General features: G+C 41.5%; 1 protein-coding gene across 1 annotated transcript in view; it reads left to right on the top strand.

Annotated features, from left to right (window-relative positions):
* The first annotated feature begins 1671 nt into the window (after positions 1–1671).
* Positions 1672–18491, top strand: part of rspo2 (R-spondin 2) — a 49866-nt gene continuing 33046 nt past the window's right edge. Inside the window, exon 1 of the mRNA XM_026913263.3 lies at positions 1672–2844. Within this exon, the coding sequence (XP_026769064.1) occupies positions 2745–2844 (100 nt within the window). The 5' untranslated portion in view covers positions 1672–2744. The remainder of the gene's footprint in view (positions 2845–18491) is intronic.

Consider the following 18491-nt stretch of genomic DNA (forward strand, 5'->3'; position numbering starts at 1 on the left):
TGCCTAGTGCTAAGTCTGTCCCTGCCCACCCACAGACTTCTTCATTCTTAAACCCTTGTCTTGGCTATATTTACAAGTAGTAAAAGTGAGTTATTCCTGCATAACTGTTTCCTTTATGTCTATTTATCAACTACTCAATACCACTGCTTCATTTTGTCTGTGATGGAAATGACAGTATTTTGTAAATAAAAAATTGCTTGTGGTACCATGATCATTGGTCAAAGATGACTTCTTTCTATAAGAAATGTTATAATGTATTATTTTGTATTCAGACACAATTCTTCTTAACACGTTTTCATATGCAAATGATCATGATCAATTCAATGAATATGCAAATTAGTCTGTGACGTCATCCAGGGGCTACTAGTCTACTACTCTTTGGGCTTGTAGACCCTACTTTCCCCTGCACACTTGGCAACTGCTGGTTGTCTACTACGGAAAAGAGCAAGGCACAATTTCTGGGATTTGACGTCTACACTGATGTTACACTGACGTCAAATCCCTATCGGCTCCCTATTGGACAGGTAGTGCACTAATCAGGGTGCATAAGGCGTTATTTTTATAGCTTATGTAAGGTACTTATATAGGGAGTACGAAGTCATGTAGGATGCGGCCTAAAACTTTTTCCATGGTCTGTGGGAATTGTGACTTAATGGTGGTTGAGCAGCAGTGAGTCTGACCTCATCCCAGAGGCTTTCTCTATTATCGTGTGTATATCACACTGGAAAAGAAAAAGGACAAATAAATAAAAGATTAAGTGCCACACCTAGTGGTCAAGCAGGGTAAAACATGTGTCTTTAATGTACAATATTGCAGAAGGACTGATGATGGGTGTGATGGAGGTGCACTGATCTCTCCCAGGTCTGATGATGTGCATCACTCGAGCTGTTCTCGTGCACACAACCTCGTGCGCGCGTGTGTGCTTCATTTATAACGCTGTATAACAAGCATATGACACTTCCATTCCATCACAGGCCTGAAACAACAGCTGAACAATAGCTTTCCTCTCGAGCTGAGGGATTTGCATGTGGGTTTCTGTGTGCATCTCATAAAAAAGTCATTTTCACTCTGTAGCCAGTATGAAACTTCAGTATTACCCATCATGCAACAGTGGTAAATACACAGCTGGGCGGTGTGTGTCCTCTCAGTCCTCTCAAAAATGACCTTTAAGTGTGCATCAGTCAGGCGAGTTTCTTAATTTCAAGCTTCCTTGTAAGAATTTAAACTTGTCAGAAAAAAAAGAAACTTCAATCTGAGAAACACGATCATCAAAAATAAGAACTCATTAGTTTTAGGTGTGGAGAGCAAGCAAAGAGTCAGTGGGCACATGGAGTCGGGTTAGAGGCTTTTTTAAAAATATATGTATATATAAGCTTTATCTGACCTGCACTAGGACCCAGAGCTTGCTCATCTTATTAAGTAATTTCTGTTAGACCTGGTGGATTTAATGGCATGCATCATCTTGGAAATTATGAAAAAGAAAAAAATAATAGTAATAATAATAATAATAATAATAATAATAAAAAGAAGAAGAAGAAGAAAAAAAAGAACACCCCTCTTCTGAATGGTGGGGCTTCCAAAAAAAAAAAAAAAAAAAAAAAAAAGCCCCACCAAGATGTTGGGAGTCTCCACGTGACAGCTGCTCTGAGCTTATATAGTAAAAGCGGCCCAAGCATCAGCACCACTGAGCTTCACCTCGTCATGAGCCGCGCGCGCGCCGGAGCCTGGATGTGCTGCTGAGCAGGCGGAGAGAGCCACACACCGACCTCACACACCGCTCCACGATCACTAACGAGCTTCAGGTGTTCGATATAACTCTGCGTGTGTGTGTCTGCGCGTGTGCGTGTGTATGCGTGTGTGTGTGTGTTTTTGCGGAGGACAAAACCCGAGGCGCTTTTTCCCTCTCAACCCGCGGAGCAGCACGTGAAGAGCGACTGTGTGTGTGTGTATGAGTGAGTGTGTGTGTGTGAGTGTGTGATGAGCTGCGTATAACGGATCCACGCCGGGGTTTGGAGTGAAAACTTTTTCCCTGCGACAGGGATGCTCTGTGCCCTGACTGCACTCTGGCCTTCTGAAGGAACTTGATATTAGTTTTACAACCGGACGCTTTTTTTTCTTCTCTCTCTTTCTTTCTCTCTTTTTCGCAGGTAGCCTTATGTCATCTTGTGTGTAAGTGTGAGTGTGTGTGTGTGTGAGTGTGTGTGTGAAGGTATCATCCTGCTTGAACCGTTTTGCTGAACATGTCGGTTGGCGAGCCGCGCTGCGTTACGACACACCGCTCCCACCAGATAACGTTGATGCATTATAAAGTGCGGTGTGTGCGCTGAATGATTGCTTTGCTGATGAATAACGAGTGTTCATCCTCCGCTATAGGCAGGTCTATACGGCTCACCGTCTCACCCTGGCTTATATAATCTCATTCTAACTCTTTCCATAGGGTACAGGAGTGTTTTTCCTCTAGTCTCTGATTAACCCTGTTGGTGCGCTTTTTCACACGCTTTATTAAAAAAAATGACATTAGTGGCTGCTGATAAACTCTCTCCTGTCTGATGAGCGACAGTATGGACTTCTGAACTCCCCAGTCCCCGGAACAATCTGCAGGCAACATTAAAACCTTAAACACGGACTTTGAGGACTGTGGACGGAAAAGAGAGAGAAAGAGAAAGGGAGAGAGAGAGGGGAAAAAAACGCTTCAGACACGTTTGGCACTTCTGACTGAGTGGAGAGAACGCACAGCCGCCCAGATGCAGTTTCGACTCTTCTCCTTTGCTTTGATCGTGTTGAACTGCATGGACTACAGCCACTGTCAGACGCAGGCGCATCGCTGGAGAAGGAACAAAAGAGGTAAAGCAGACTGCAAATCACACCGAGAAATCTGCTCACACACTTCCAGTCAGATACTGGCGCTTTGATAGCATGGGTTCAAGCGGGAGAGGTATTCATTTTAGGCAAGAAAAAAAAAAGATCGAACCATTTGGAGATGGCTTCCATGTTGTACTGCTGGTTTCACGACAGGGTTTCAGTGGAAAAGACAGATTTTATGCATTTGGGTGTAGTGTGAAATATATGTAGCCTGTAGCTAATGTCTAACAGCCAGTCCTGTTTTTTTTTTTTGTTTTTTTTTTTGATGGAAAGGAAAATAAATGCATGTACAGTATGAAATGCTTCCTTGACTTCTAACTTCGATCAGATTGAGCTTCTACTGCTGACTTGAGCGCCTGTGTGCCTGCGCGTAAAAGTGCGTAAAGATACGAGCAGGAGCTAACATCACGCATAGCTTGTTCTCATTTCAGCACCACTTTACAAAACCTTTCATTCTGAAATAGCGTTAGAATTTCCTAACTTGGATATGGATATTGCTGATTTATGAGATTTCCCATTTGGACATCAGGGCAGTGCACGCACTTGTAGCTAGCAAATTTACTCCATGTTCCCAAAGCTGCGTAGACCTACCCTAAGACTATTTCGTGTGAAATTGCTTAGAAAATCGGCAGTTAAGTGTGTATCCAAGTGTGAATACTTGTCAACTTTGCCTCACACACACGTTCTCACCAGGTTTAACACAGGTTCATGGGCATGGTAGACGTCCTAGTGTCCTGATATACGTGTTAGTTAGCTGTGTTTGTAACTTAATGGTGTAAAGTCACGTGAAACATAACATTTTCTCCAGTTTGGTTTTTATGAAGGACTAAAATAAGATTTTCTAATTGTTCAGAAAATGTCCTGGCTCTAGTCTACCTTTAACCTCTTATACAGTGTATCCAGTAACTGCTGCTTCCATATTCCTCATAACTTTAATACAATATATAATGTCACATGGAAGGTAAAACCTACTTTATTCCATTTCAGACTGATTAAACTGTTTATTCAACTTTTATCGAAATTTTTTTGGGCATGCAAAATTTAGGTGCAAAATGAAAAAAAATAAAATCACTACGGTTGTTTCGAGTCTAGCAGTCACTTCTCGAGTGCCTCCATGTGAGAGAAATGCTGCTTGATTTATGATACCTGTGTCTACAGTACTCGGAAATCTAATGAAGTGGGCTGATAAACTGTGACATAGATTTAACCGCCGCTGAATTGGGAGCCAATCGTAGAAACGGAAGTCATTCTTCCACCGCCCTGCCCCCACCACGACCACCACCCAAAGAGTAAAAATACACACACCATCAAGGCCTACAAACACATTAACGTCTGTCTCTAAGGTGTATCTCGCACCATGTTTCACCATGGTTTACAGACTAGGTTTGTTCTTGCTTTATTAATATAAAGCTTAAATGAAAGAAAATATCCACTGGGATGCTGGACATTGCACCTCTCACTCTAATCAGCAGAGCCAGAGTTTGTCCTCAAGTTTAATTTGTGCTGCATGCACATCTCCTCTAGATGCTGCTGGTGGATTCATCTAGAAAAAAAAAAACCCCAGTGTGAATCTACCCACTACCTTACATATATTAGAACAATTATAACAATCATAAATTTGCTTCATATATATAATTCAGATATTCCATATTTATTAACATTCAATAATAGGAGCTGTAATATCGTGACTTGGTGGAGGTAGCCAAAATCTAGGATAACTCCTGACCATTACGAGCAGCTATCCATCTAGCAGATTATTTAGTGTAAATTTAATTATCACTGATAATAATATCAGCCAACAAATGATCTGTATTTGTTTAAACATAGCATCTGATTGATACATTTCATATCAGCCTTGCCAGGTAATTAAGTTCAAACGAGAAGCTAGACGTGTGATTTCAGTTTACTCCAGAAGATGCCAGCTCATAGGTAGCCTGTTTACTGGAGTTATTAGCAAACAGAAATAAGCTGCTCACTCCAAATGACCCTCTAAAGTTAAGGGAGGAGTGGATTTGCAGAGTTCTGCATGTCCTGTCACCTTTTTTTTAGAGAAAATAAATGAGATGCATATTGTGCTATTGCAACACACTTAAATACCTAAGCTAAAAAAAGGAAGAAGTAATGGGCATAACATCCCTGATCTTAGGTGTAATCATATGCATGGCATGCTGGGGGGGATCTATTCCGGCTGCAAGTCTTCCCCACCACCCATCTGCAAATAATCAGGCCATCACTGCGGGGGTACTGGCACACACACGTCTTCTGCTCCCCTATTTTTCTGCGAGACTTGTGTGATCTCAGATACTCCGTAATATAATTTGCTTAATGGGATCAAAGTTGGCTAAGGTGAACTGCTTTTTATTTTTGGATGTGAGCATTTTGGATGTGAGGCAAAGAGAGAAATAGTGATTGCAGTGCAAAAATAGTGTATTTTCATTTGGTGAGTGTGTGTGTGTATGTGTGTGTGTGTGTGTGAGAGAGAGAGAGAGAGAGAGAGAGATTATCCATACATGACTATGCCACTTATATACGTATCTGAGGCCCCTGAACCGTGCAATCTGACTGCATTTGGAGGCTTAAAAGAGGGAGTAGGTTCAGTTGTTTTGATATACATGAGGCCAGGAGTGACATGTGAAATGTCGTGGCAGTCAGCCAAGCTTTAAATTTACTTCCTTGTTTTATTTATCATGCTTATTGAGAGTACCATGGGAGAGAAATCATGGTTCAATAGACTCCGAAACAGTCAAATATTTTTCTTGCCCTGCGGGTTCCTATGACAGCTTTATACTCAGTATTTGCTGGCTTGCTCTTGTACAGCGGTATTTGAATCATTCCAGAGACTCCTGTCATGCACTACGATTACGCTCCCTGAAGAATCAGCCATACACTAATTAGCACGTGCTGTACGATGTGAATATACAGTGTTTGATGTGGACTTTGTACTCTTGACTTTATTAACCCTTCTCTAGTGAGTATTTGTCATGTTTCAAACAGATCATCATAATGAATTAGTATATTTAAAAAAGTACTGGTGTGTTACAGCGCACACCATTTTTCCTGTGCCTCAATCCCAGCACATCTTTTTCATTCTGTGCAAATAAAGCTAAACCAACAGTAAGAAACATCCAATTTACACCTCCTTACCCCCTACATTGCGTGCTACAGAGAGCAGACGGGGGGGGGGGCAGCAAGCCCTGCTATGATATCATTGCTAGACTCTGGGGTATTAGTTTTCATTTTATTCCCTGGCTAATGATGCCACCTGCTGACTACATAAAAAAACCAAAAGGCTCATGTGCCAGCGTGGCCCAGAGGAAGAGAGAAATCAGGCGTGCAGATCTGTAAAAGGGATGCTGTTAACTCCTTTGTTGCTAATTAATTTATTCCAAATGCTTTTGACAAAGAAAATCTCTGTAGTCCTGATATTACTATGCTGATTTTTTTTTAACCCCAGAAAGAATTTACTGAAGTTCATAAACATGTCTTAATGTTCTGAGGAACCTCACGTGTCCGTAAACAGGAGCCAGGTGTTAACTAGTGTACGTTAGTAGAAGTAGTTTTCACAGCAAGTTATTTTTTCATCAAATTTTAAGTGCGTGCACTTTTTTAAAGCACATAAACTTGTTACGGAGTCCAAGCAGGAGATCATTAGGTATTTCTGTAGGTATTCTGTTGCGGATTTGTGGTGTTTGACCATTTTTTCACTTTCAGTGCTAACACTAAAAAGTTTTGATGATTTCACTGCTTTAACCTCATCAGCTGTTGATATGGTTTTGGTTTCTTGTGGACTGAAAGCAGGAGGTATTCCATTTTTTTTAAATAAACATTTTTAAGCATAAGGAAGTGTGTGTGTGTGAAAGTGTAGTTTGCTGTGTATATGTGCCTTGTGGGTCTTAGACCATTACCATGACTTTGGCCTCTCCTTTTCTGTTGTTGTGAAGCTTAGAAAGTGCTACTTCTGATCCATAGTCTGATTAAGCGCTTGATAATGGAACTAATAGAAGCATATAGCCAGAAAATCCCGTGCTCTGTAATCCATGAAAAGGTGGATATCTCTAAGGAAAGGCTTATCTCTGAGTTCCTGAGCTGTGTTTCATCTAGAAATGGGGAAATAGTAACAGAGATTGTGTTGTTCTTTTAGCAGAGAAGAGATACAGTATGATGAGATTTGATTTACTTCCATCAGCTTTTTTTCTGTCATGCATGGTGTATGTTTTTAATTGCTTCTGGTCCACAGTGAAACCGTACTACACCCAGACATCATCACAAAATCTGGGATTGCTGGAATTGAGAACAAAGTATGTGAAGGTGGTGGAGAGAGTAGTCAGTGCCTGGCATTGAAAGATTGATTGAGGGTATGAATGATCTGATTTAAACCAAAGCGAGAAATTAATAACTCCATTTCGTGTGAGCAGGAAACACATTCTTTTAAAGAATTCCTTATGTTTACATTTGTTAGGTTTACTAATTCCTGACTTGCACAGAAGGGCATGAAAGAAAAGAGCCGTTAAATGTGGCGCTGTGTTTGCAGAAAGCTTAAACAAGGTCCCAGGTCAGTGGGTGGACACGTTAATGTTGGCTCCTGCTAGGCTTATGCCGTATAAGTCATTGATTAAGTGCGTGACAGCGAAAGAGAACACTCCAAGAGCTTTTTCTCGAAACGGTGTTTGCCACTCTCTATTTGGAAAAAGTGAAAAAGCTGCAGATGGCACGTCTTTTAACGAGAGCTTTTCACGCGGTGCCTCCCTAATCCAGGAGATGGATGTTCTTCATTGAATCAACGAGTTTATGTGTATGAGTCTCCAGTCTCCTGCTGTCCAATAGCCCCTCTTTCCAGTGGCTGCGTTGGCTTTTCTATTGCACTGGCCCTCAGGTCTTGGACAGCAGTTCTCTTGCTTGTTAAGTTGTAGGTGTGCTGTGTTAGAGATTGTCCTCGTACAACACAGTGCGATTGTTTTTATCAAGCTCATGTAAAATGAGTGGTTGTTTGAGAACATGAGCAGCACACAGGAAGAAGCGTTTCTTAATGACTGGGGGGGGGGGGGGGGGGGGGGGGGGGGTTGAGAGGTTGAGGGGGAGCATATTTGAGGAGATCAGTTAGAGATGGCTTCATGTGAGCTCCATCACCTGAGAGGGATTAAATCTCTCGGAGCTCAAGGGTAGCACAGAACTGATGGGAACGTTTTCCCGTTCTTTGTCCGATTTCGTCAAATATTTCTGAACTGTAGATGGAAGTTAACTTATAACTTAAAGATTTAAATTCAGGGTGAGTATACTGCTGTATCCCTAGTCCTTGGAAGAGAGGGAGCCTGCTGTCTTCACTTTCTCTGTCACCAGAAGATTTGTGGTCTGATTTGTTTTTAACTCAGATCAAGCTCCTGCAGTTTATTGTGTTTCAGCACCACTCTGATGCAGAACATCCGTGAGCAGTTTGTGCACTAATGAAGCCCTGTCATTCCTGCTTAAGTTGATTTATTAGTTTAATGACAATTTGACAGCCTTAATCAATGTGTTATTGGCTCTGGCCGTGGTGTCAGGGCAGAGGATGTGTATTGTTTAGGGACGGCTGCAGCACACAGCGCAGCAGTGCTATGGCACCCCTCTGGATTTCTCTCAGAGGGAATGGCAATGACATGAACTCACAATCGCACAGATACCTCAACCCCATGTGACCCTCTGTGGCAAATCTGGTTTGAGTTCTCTTTGTATTTATTTGCCACAAAAACACCCACATGCCCTTTCCTCGACAACGGCAGTTAGCGTTAATTCATTTATGCAGACCGATAGACTCCTGATTCAGATTTGGAGTGGTGTGTTTCCTCCACCAACAGCCCATATCTCCGATTGGGAGCTGTTGCTTCATTTAAGGAGGAGAATAGAGATGTTTTCAGTTCATGCAAATAAAAGGGTGCGTGTAGCAACACTATTTCATACCACCCATTCGTCATGTCGTAGCACTTTGTGGGTAAAACATTCATGTGTTAGAATTTCACTGTTTTTTTTTGGTTTTTTTTGTTCCCTCATACACAAGGAGATTCCCTCTTTCCCTCTCAATCACTGTCATTAGAGGATCCCTTGTGCTGGCAATGCTAAATGCCAAACAGATGGTTTTCTTTCGGGCCACATTTTACCGCACTGTAAAAGTTAATTTTCGGAAATGAACTAAAATAAAAGGGACTTATTATATAATTCTTGTAATACACTCCATATTTCCTCATGGTGATTGGAAACTGTGGAGCTGCAGACAAAAGGTCCAGTGTCCCATAAGCAAGTGAGATTTTCTAGCTTTCACCTTTGTTAGTCCCTCAATAGCTGGCCTGCCAAAGCAATTATACCTTAATATGTTTCCCTATAAAGCTACTAAATATGGTAATATGGCTAGTTGGGTACAATACCCTTTAGTTTACTGACTAATAAAGTTTCTGAAAGCAGGCAGGAAACAACCTTGCAAGGGATTATTTTAAAAATAGTCACACAATGGCATGGACGGTAAAGACAGTACTCAGCAATATGGAGTAGAAGACTGCGCTACAATTCTTTTGCTATCCCAAAGGCTCATTGCGTTTTCTTAGTACTTTAAGTAATGAGGCCAGTTGCAGTTGTGGCAGCTACATCATGCCATGGATTGCCGCATGAGACAAATAGTTAGATTTTCCCTCATTTGTTGAGTGTGTTTCATTTTTGTTTATTACCTTGGAGTTCAACTAAATGCTGAAGTAAATAAAACCATGTGACAGTAATGTTAGCGTTTGAGAGGAACGCCAGTGAGGTTAACCGCCGACATAACTTTTATGTGCCAGTTCTCCATATCAGCAAGCCTTCTTAGGCCTTCAATCTTGCTTGTACTTGACCCTTTATGATCATCCAGCATCCTGCAAGCTAGATGCCACATCCTCAACACCCTTCTTAACACCCAGGCTGGAAGGCCAGCAGCCATGAGTGGCTAATGCCAGTGTCAGCTGAGTGTTTGGGACAGTTCAAAGATTTAACTGCTCTTTCAGAGAGCCCCTGTTGAGTTTGAGGAACTTGACTTGCTCTCCTCTTGGCTACTCCACAGCTCTTGCATACTGTCTCTGTGTTGGTGCAGACTGTGTCCTACGCAACCCTAGAGCAGCACTCACACCGGATTTTCGCCTTGCAAATGTCTTTTCCGGGGCGGAGCAAAATCAGGCGATTATGTGCGTCCTGGTGTGACATGTTCTTGGAGGGTTCAGTGAATGTCTAACCACAGCCAGCTTGCCAGTTTGTTATTTGGGAGTGATGAAACTTTACAGAGGAGCGTAAAAAGCTTCCTGACACAACGAAACAATAATAACAAGCTCTTCCAATCATGACAAGCTCTGCACTCGTTTTCCATTGGCCCATGCTTCCAAGACTGGCAGATCGAGGGGATAAATTTCCTGTTCAAAATCAGAGAAGGTGGAGGGAAACACAACGCCTACCAGAAGCAAATCCCTTTGACCATGTCCTCTTCCATTAAAGTGAACATGCTTTTTTGATAGGTGGATATTATGCACATCCAGTGCGACCGATGATTAATCGATCTGTGAGGCCGCGCCACAACCCAAACCTCGGCGGCCATACAGCACTGGCCATGTGGGACCTGTCTCCAGTTCTGATTGAACCACGCCTATACGAATCACTTCCAAAACACTAGGGTAGTGTGATCCTTCCATCGCTCCTCCCCAGCCTTCCATTACCCAACAGATGGACAGGCCTCCTCTGTTCCTCTATATGTTATGGGGCCTCTAATTATGCTCGTTCTCCACATCAAACCTTTACTCAACACGCCTTTTATTTGCTACGGGCTGGACGTGGGCTGGTCAGTTGAAATAGAGGAACTCATGGCATGTGGTTGTGGTTGTGCAGAGGATGTGGACGGAGTTGGGGTCTTGTCTCGACTCCTTGCCCTTTCATAACCTCTTGTAGAATGGTCCTGTTTAGTCCTGCTAGGCCAAACGGATGCATCTAAAATCGAGAAAAGGGGAGTGCAGAAGAATAGCGGAGCGCCTGGCTTGGCCCCTGCCTGTGGAACTAAGAAGCACTGGTGTGGTTTCAATCAGAGCCAGGCATGGAAGTCATTAGAGAGTTGTGGTGCTGAGCTCATTGTCTCTCCATTCTCTCTATTCCTTGTCTTCTCATTCACTCTCTTACTCTCTCTTGTACACACTGAAGATTAAGCATGTTGCTCACATATGGATGAGATCTTTAAGGGTCACTAACTGGAGATACACACTCTCTGATTGGTAGCGCAGTGTTAACACGGTACTTGTTGTCAGTTTATTTGTCCGTTTAGGCCCGGTCACACACAGCAGGCAAAGGAATTCCACGTTTCATTGACAGGGCTTTAATTCGGTCAATAAAAAGGAACTGTCTCGCGGTAGCGACAGGTTATGACATCGTTATGGCTACTGATATAAAACACTCAACTAGTTGTATCATTGTCACAAAAATGTTTCGTGAGGCTGTCTCACACTCAGCAGAAACCCTGGAGGATGTGCCTGCGTTATATGGATCGACTTGGTGTGAATGTGGTTGATATCATTGATTGTTGTTCCCTGTGTAATTTCATTCATTCGTTCATTCATCTTCAATAACCTCTTTATCCTGGTCAGGGTTGTGGTGGATACCAAGCCTATCCTGGGAACACTGGGCAAGGGGCGGGAATACTGAAAGGGATGCCAGTCCATCGCAGGGCACCATGTACACACATTCACACCTAGGGGCAATTTAGTATATTAGTACATAGTATATGGGAGGAAACCAGAGAACCCAGAGGAGAATGAGAAACTCCACGCAGAAAGTAACCCGAGCTCAGGATCGAAGCGAGGACTCGGGAGCTGTGAGCCGGCAACACTCCTGTGTAATTAAGGATGTTTTATTTGATTGTCAATTTGCTGCTTTGTTCATAATTTGAGTAAAGTTTGAGTCAAGACTTTCATTCTTCTGTTTCTAAATGGTTTGTTGCAGACATCCTCAGTTGTGGTCCATTTATAAAATTTTGGGATTTGGACACTCTCTTTATCCCTTCATTCTCTCTCTTAGTAACTGGGTTGCACAGCAGGGACCAGTCTGCGGTAAAGAGCATGATAAAGAAAATGTGTGGGGCGGAGAAAAATATCCACCAACATTTTTCAGATTCCTGTTTTTTCCTCTCTCAGTTATCCACTTGTATTACATGTTGGCTGACTTTTCTTCAGCTCAGTGTTATTTTATTTGGAGCAGAGCCAGGCCTCAGGAGCAGACTGTCTTCTTTAGCGTAAACAGCTGTCATAGGCAGGGGTGGCAAGGAAATGGTGCGCACACGCAGAGGTCGCGTGTAGTTTACATGTTTACACCCCAATGGCTTTGGTAATGGCACTGCCTGGCCACACATAACGGCCACTAAGACCAAGCAAATGTCGCCTGTGAGGGCAGTTCATGCTGAAATAGATTTATCAGCCAAATAAAGGTTCTGTGTAAAAGCAGGCAGCAGGACTCATGCAGTACTGTTTGAGTAAGAGAGAGAGAGAGAAGAGGACAAGAGTTACAGTGTTTATCTCTCTAATCTTTCTGGAAGCAGCAGGCTGCTGAGGAACAGGAGATATGACATCCATTTGCACAAAAAGAGTATGCAGTGGCATTAATTTCTAACTGCATGATGTGTGGCGTGTCTTTACCTGGAAGGTAAGGCTTTAGTTCGGAAATCTGAGCTCATAATGATACTGTCAGAGATCTGAAGGTTTGCAACCTTATTACTATTCACATGCACAGGAAACAGCAACACTATTATTTATCGTTCATGCCATTGTTTTAAACAAATGATCGAAGTGCATTTTAGGGCTTTAACTGTATCTCTGACATGTCTAGGTTTTAACCTTGTGGGGATATTTCACTGGTCCCCATGAAGAAAGCTGTATTTTTCCCCAAAAAAATACAGCTATAAAAGAATCAAAAGGTTTACTTTTGGATACTGAAGTTAGGGTTAGGCATAGCAATAATTAGCTGCATTAATAATTATGTCAGTGGAGGGTCCTGACATGGATAATAGGAGAAGTGTGCGGACAGATATTTTGTTATTCTTTGGCACACAAGCACACAAATCTGAATAGGTTTTTACTCACGATTCATAAGTGCACACCATTTATTAGTAACAGAAAACAGAACAGAAAATGTTGCTGTTGAGGAGCTAAAGTGAAAGCGGACTTAAGAGAAATGCTGAGAAACGCTGACTAAGTTTAATTGACCTTGAAATCAGTAAATAAAGTAACTTGCGTGGAAGAGAAAACAGGAAACTCAAATAAAAAAATGAAGACTGTGACGACATTTCCAGCTGTGCTCAGATAGGGGGGATCAGTGGGGGTTCAAATGCACACGTACTTCTGTGCTAGTGGGAAATGTGTATGATTGTAACACCACTAAATCGCGGTATCATCTGAATTATCCACAGTGTCCTCAGCTTGCTCCATTCCCCTTCACACTTGTCCCTTGTTGACATGGTAGAGACGGACCGTAAACTCATCCTTACATCAGAAAAATGAGCAGAATTCATTTGTGCTTCAGTGTATGGATCTCCTCCTGCACTCTGTATGGCTTTCTCTTCTTTAGCCAGCTTTGGGAGAAAATGCTGACGAGGCTTTTTCGAAGACCCGAAGCTCAGGCTAGGTGCTGACTCTCACTGGCAACGCTGCTGGTAACCGCTGGACGCAGGTTATGGCCAAAGCAATTTAGCCACAGCCAACCTAAGCTCCTTACAGCAGCCACAATGTTTGCGCCGTTGTCTATTCTTATGCATAACAACTTTGCTTCCTTGAGCAACCACTCCACAAGCACATTTTTGCAGGCTCTCAGCAAGACTGCTGTGTGGTTGTCTGGGATAAATGCAGTTTGAGGACAATGAGACTTGAGCAAGCAGTCAGAAATGCAGTGAACTATGATGCTCATGAATGGGATCACGTCTACACTCGACCACTTACGTTCTTAGAGGAAAATATCTGACATCTGTTAGTGCTTGATTTTTTTTTTCTTTGTGTCCTCTAATAGTTTTGGAACCGTTGTTGGACAGCAGTAGCTTGTACTGCTGAATTTCAGCAACTTTTCTCTGAAAAGTTGAGCAACACTCTTTATCAGTGTTCACCAGCATTAGCTTTATCTTTTATAGTGCTATGGAGATATAAGTTGGGAAATTCACATCTGTTTCTGCAGAAGGTTCTGTAAACTTCCTGTGGTGATTGATTAGATGGTGCATCCTATGGTATTGTCATGTTTGACCTGGTGCAGCATTCCACATGTCCATGTGGGTTTTCCTCCCCGTCTTAAGGTTTCCTCCCACCAAAAAAACATGCCAGTACTTGGCTTGTGTATACTAAATTGCCCCTAGGTGTGAATATATGCCCTGTGAGGGATTGCTGCCCCATCCAGGGTAGATGCCTCACACACACTGTTCCGGGGACAAGCTACAGATCCTCTGCAACCCTGACCAGTTCAGAGTGGTTACTGAAGATGAACGAATGCATGTTTTGAAGCAGATTCTGCTTATTGCCTCATCAAGATTTATGATTTAACTCTATTTGTTTTGATATGCACAGCAATACCAGTGCATTACAAAGCTAACACTTTAAGGTCTAGCTATCAAATGATTTAAAATCTTTTTATTTCTTCAACACAGACATCACAAACACAGCTCTGTTTTGTTCAAGTTTACTATTATTACTATTCACCATTCATATTAATATTCAAAGTAACAATTTTAAATGCCAGCGAGTACATCTGAATAGGGTTAATGATTCGTAATGTTTAAAAATAGAATGCTTAATGTGCCGCTTTCCTTCTTCCACAAAAGCCGGATCCCATTGCACCCATTCCCAATCTAACTGATACACTGTTGAATAAAGATGCTTTGTTTAAGCTCTCAGAGTTTGGGGACAGTATCAACTTTCCTTATCGTATTTTAGCCTACAGTATTTTATTATTATTATTATTATTATTATTATTATTATAATGCTTGATGTGAGGACTTTGACTTTTGTATATTACTGTTATGGTAGAAATTCACAAGGCTGCTTGATTGATATAATCTCAAAATGTATATATATATATATATATATATATATATATATATATATATATATATATATATATCATTTAATTGTTTCCATAACAACTCACAAGTTGTAAGTGAAGGCTTTTGTCTCTCTTCACCTCAGTGTTTCCTCTGTGCTCTCTGTGGAGCTCGAGTAAGGTGCCATGAGTCTCTAGTAATGATGTTTGATGTTTGAGTCCCCATCTTTGGCATCAGGCTTTTGATCTCCAAGTGGCCAGGACCATATGTGAGAGTGTGTGCGTGACTCGCTGTGGGCACCCCTGTGGTGTTCCACACTTTTGACCCTGTGGACCTTTTTCTGATCTGGGCTGTGTGCATGGGGTTGAGCAAGGCTATGGTGTGAGGTGGAGAGGGGGTCTCATTAGAGAGTTACTGATATACAACCAGGCAGCAGTAGTTGCGTTCCCTATGACGGCAAAGGTGACATGAAAAGCTTAAGGGCTCAGAGGAGCATTCATATGGGTGTATGGTTTGTGTCTGTCCATCTCAGTGGCAGAGCCAGGAATTCATTTCAGGAGGATGAGGAAATATGCTAAATAAAATCACTGCATGATCTGTACAATTAAATTAATACGTGTGGCATGCTCGTGCATTTTGGGTGGACATCAGACAGTACCAGAAGCGGTGGAGGTATTCAGAATTTCTCATTTAATTATTTAAGACATAATCTAGCATCAACCAATCATGCTATATTAATAATGTTAACAGGCGTAGGAAATAAAGTACCTTTATAACAGTTCCACTGAAAATGCTAGTGAAAAGGGGAAAATGACATCTTACCTTATAAACCAAAGCTGTCTACCCTTCTTTTTCCCTCCTCCTCCAATATTTCATCACTTTAATATCCTTATGCTCAGAGTGTAACTAGCTGGCTAGCAGCTTTCCAACAGAAACAAAAACAGAAAAAAAATAATACTGATTTGGTTAATCTTGTTTTTCACCAGATTAGCCAGTATCCAATAAAATATGATGAAACAAAGTAAGGTGTGTGTTCATTTGACATCTGTTGTGGTTAAATATGAAGAAATCGTAATGATAACATTGTTTAACTTTCATGAACATCAGTATAGTGCAATTGTGCAACTGTATGCGACACGCATATATAATCATCTGTGCTGTATGTGTGTTATGTGAACTGTCCATGAATAAGCATTTGAAACTGTTATATAATATTTCAGGGAGGTTCAAACCTGAAATCTCTAGGCCTCAGCTACGTCTCTGCTTCATCTCTGTGTATTTGAGGGCCTCCAGGTGGCAGGAATCCCTTTTTGTGTGAGGTTTCGGGTGTTGACGTGTTAGTTAGAGAATTATTTGATCATGTGGGTGCAGAGGTATGTGCAGAAATAGCAGACAAGAGGTTTCCTACGTTGGGTGATAAAATTGGAGGGAGTTTCATTGATCTGTGGTTATGGGAACTGCACCTCTCAGAGCAGGGAGCACAAAGCCAATTCCTGAAGAATAGCACATGTGAGCGAGAGCATCCAGCTACAGGTGTGAAAATTAGGTGTGAGATTTATGTGTGATAAATTACCAACAGGTGTGCTAATTAGATCCATTCCACTTCCCACCCATTTTACCCAACTCTCTTCTCTTCTTCCGTTTCTCTCACCCTCTTTCTCTGTCATTTGTTCCTGATCCTTTCTTTGCGTTATATGTCTTTTCCTCTTACTCTTTGTATCTCTGCCAGTGTTGTATAAAGCATCCACCTATTTTAGTTGAATAAAACAAAAAGAGATGTAAAATGCTAAAGGAAACCACGAGAAATCATGAGAAAACTACTTAATTAGAAGTATCTAATGTTACCTGTTATCTGATGTCATTTTTTGTGTTGTAAAGTAGAGAAAAAGCAGATCTTTCCATGTTGTTTCGCATGTTCACACATTTTATATTTTATCATAAGCTCTTTTTTAAAATTACATGAAAATCCATTACTTAATTAACACTAAAGTTTTTTCTTTAAATGTTAGTTATTTCATTAATGTTACTCAAGATTATTTCAGAATAAGTAATAACTAATAACCAATTTAACAACTTTCTAGCCACAGTCATTTCTGGTGTTTTCTTTGATAAAGTAAAAAAGGTAGTGATGTTTTATTTGTAAATAAGTCTGTGTCAACTCTTTAAATCAGCTCTTTTTTCTGGACATTTTTAATCCATTTTCTCCCAATTTGGCCATTTGCCAATTCCCACCCACTAACTAGTTCTCCCCCATCACACAACAGCTACAAACAGGGAGGGTGAATGCTAACCCATGCTTTCTCTGAGACACATGAAGCCAGCAACGACATCTTTTTGGTTTGTGTCTCTCTGACTGACAGGGGAGAGAGTAACCCCACCACTCCCACCCAGAGAGCCAGGCCAATTTTTTCTTGCTGGGACTTTCAGCCACGGATGGTTGTGGCATCATCAGGATTTCATCTCTTGACTTTAAAACGCTTTTCTGTTGCACCAATCGGTAGCCAGTCAGTTTTCTGGAGTCAGCTCTTCTAAGCAAATGTTGGACTCTCAGATCTTAAAATGATTTTGGTCAGGAATAATGGTTGAAAATAAAAAATCCTCTTTTTTTAATGGAATAAAACAATTCGGTAATAAATATGTCTAAGGACATTTATTGCAGTAAAATATCTTACTTTTAAAATGTAGAGAAGCAAAAGATACTGTTACTCTCTACCCCTCTCCCATTCTCTCTCCTTCACATCATCACCTTCATTTTTAGCTCTTATATTTAGTGAGGATAACATGATCTTACTGCCGTGTGGGGTATTCCAGAAGTTGGAAGGGTCTAAATTTTCTACTAAAGGAGAGAAACCTAAAACACATGTTAGTGTGTGCTTGGGCACGCTCCTCCAGAGGGAACGGCTCTCGTGACGAATTGCTGATTGGACTGCCTGCTGTTCTAGGATGCTCGGAGCACCTGTGTACATCGTTTTGGCCTGTCTTGCGTGTGTGAAGAGAATAAGCAGGGATCAGGCAGCCCGCCCCACTGCTGTTTCAGTACATACCTGAAAGCATGGTCTGACCTTCTGTGCTTTTTGTTGTTTTTGGACAAGTTAATGGTCATAACATAATGAGCCTCAGGACATCAGGTGCAAACAGGGAAAATCTGCTGGTTTGTAGTTGCGCTGCTTGGCACTATTCACTGTTTTCTAGCGACCAGACCATATATATATATATAATGTTAAGTTTTAAATTTATAAATTTGTAGCTAATGAGCAAGCCAGAGGTGACGGTGGTAAGGAAAAACGACATGAAGAAAGAAACCTCATCTGCGTGACACCAGTGTGATTATAAACAATAATATAAAGATAGGAGTTGATTAAGTAGGAGGGACTAATTTCCATTTTAGCAGCAGCAGCATTCTGAGGTAGAGCCATAGTCTCCATTTTTTCTCTTACTCTGGACTGCAGTGTATTACTGCCAGCTCCTGACTCTTGCCGGATGCATTTATATATCAAATCCACCGTTTAAGCACGGAGATTCGATCTACAAATTTACCAGTGTCTGGCATATACGCTAAGCCTGCAGCACAGGAACTTCTCCAGTTAAG

This window comes from Pangasianodon hypophthalmus, chromosome 1 (assembly GCF_027358585.1).
Source record: "Pangasianodon hypophthalmus isolate fPanHyp1 chromosome 1, fPanHyp1.pri, whole genome shotgun sequence".
NCBI lineage: Eukaryota > Metazoa > Chordata > Actinopteri > Siluriformes > Pangasiidae > Pangasianodon > Pangasianodon hypophthalmus.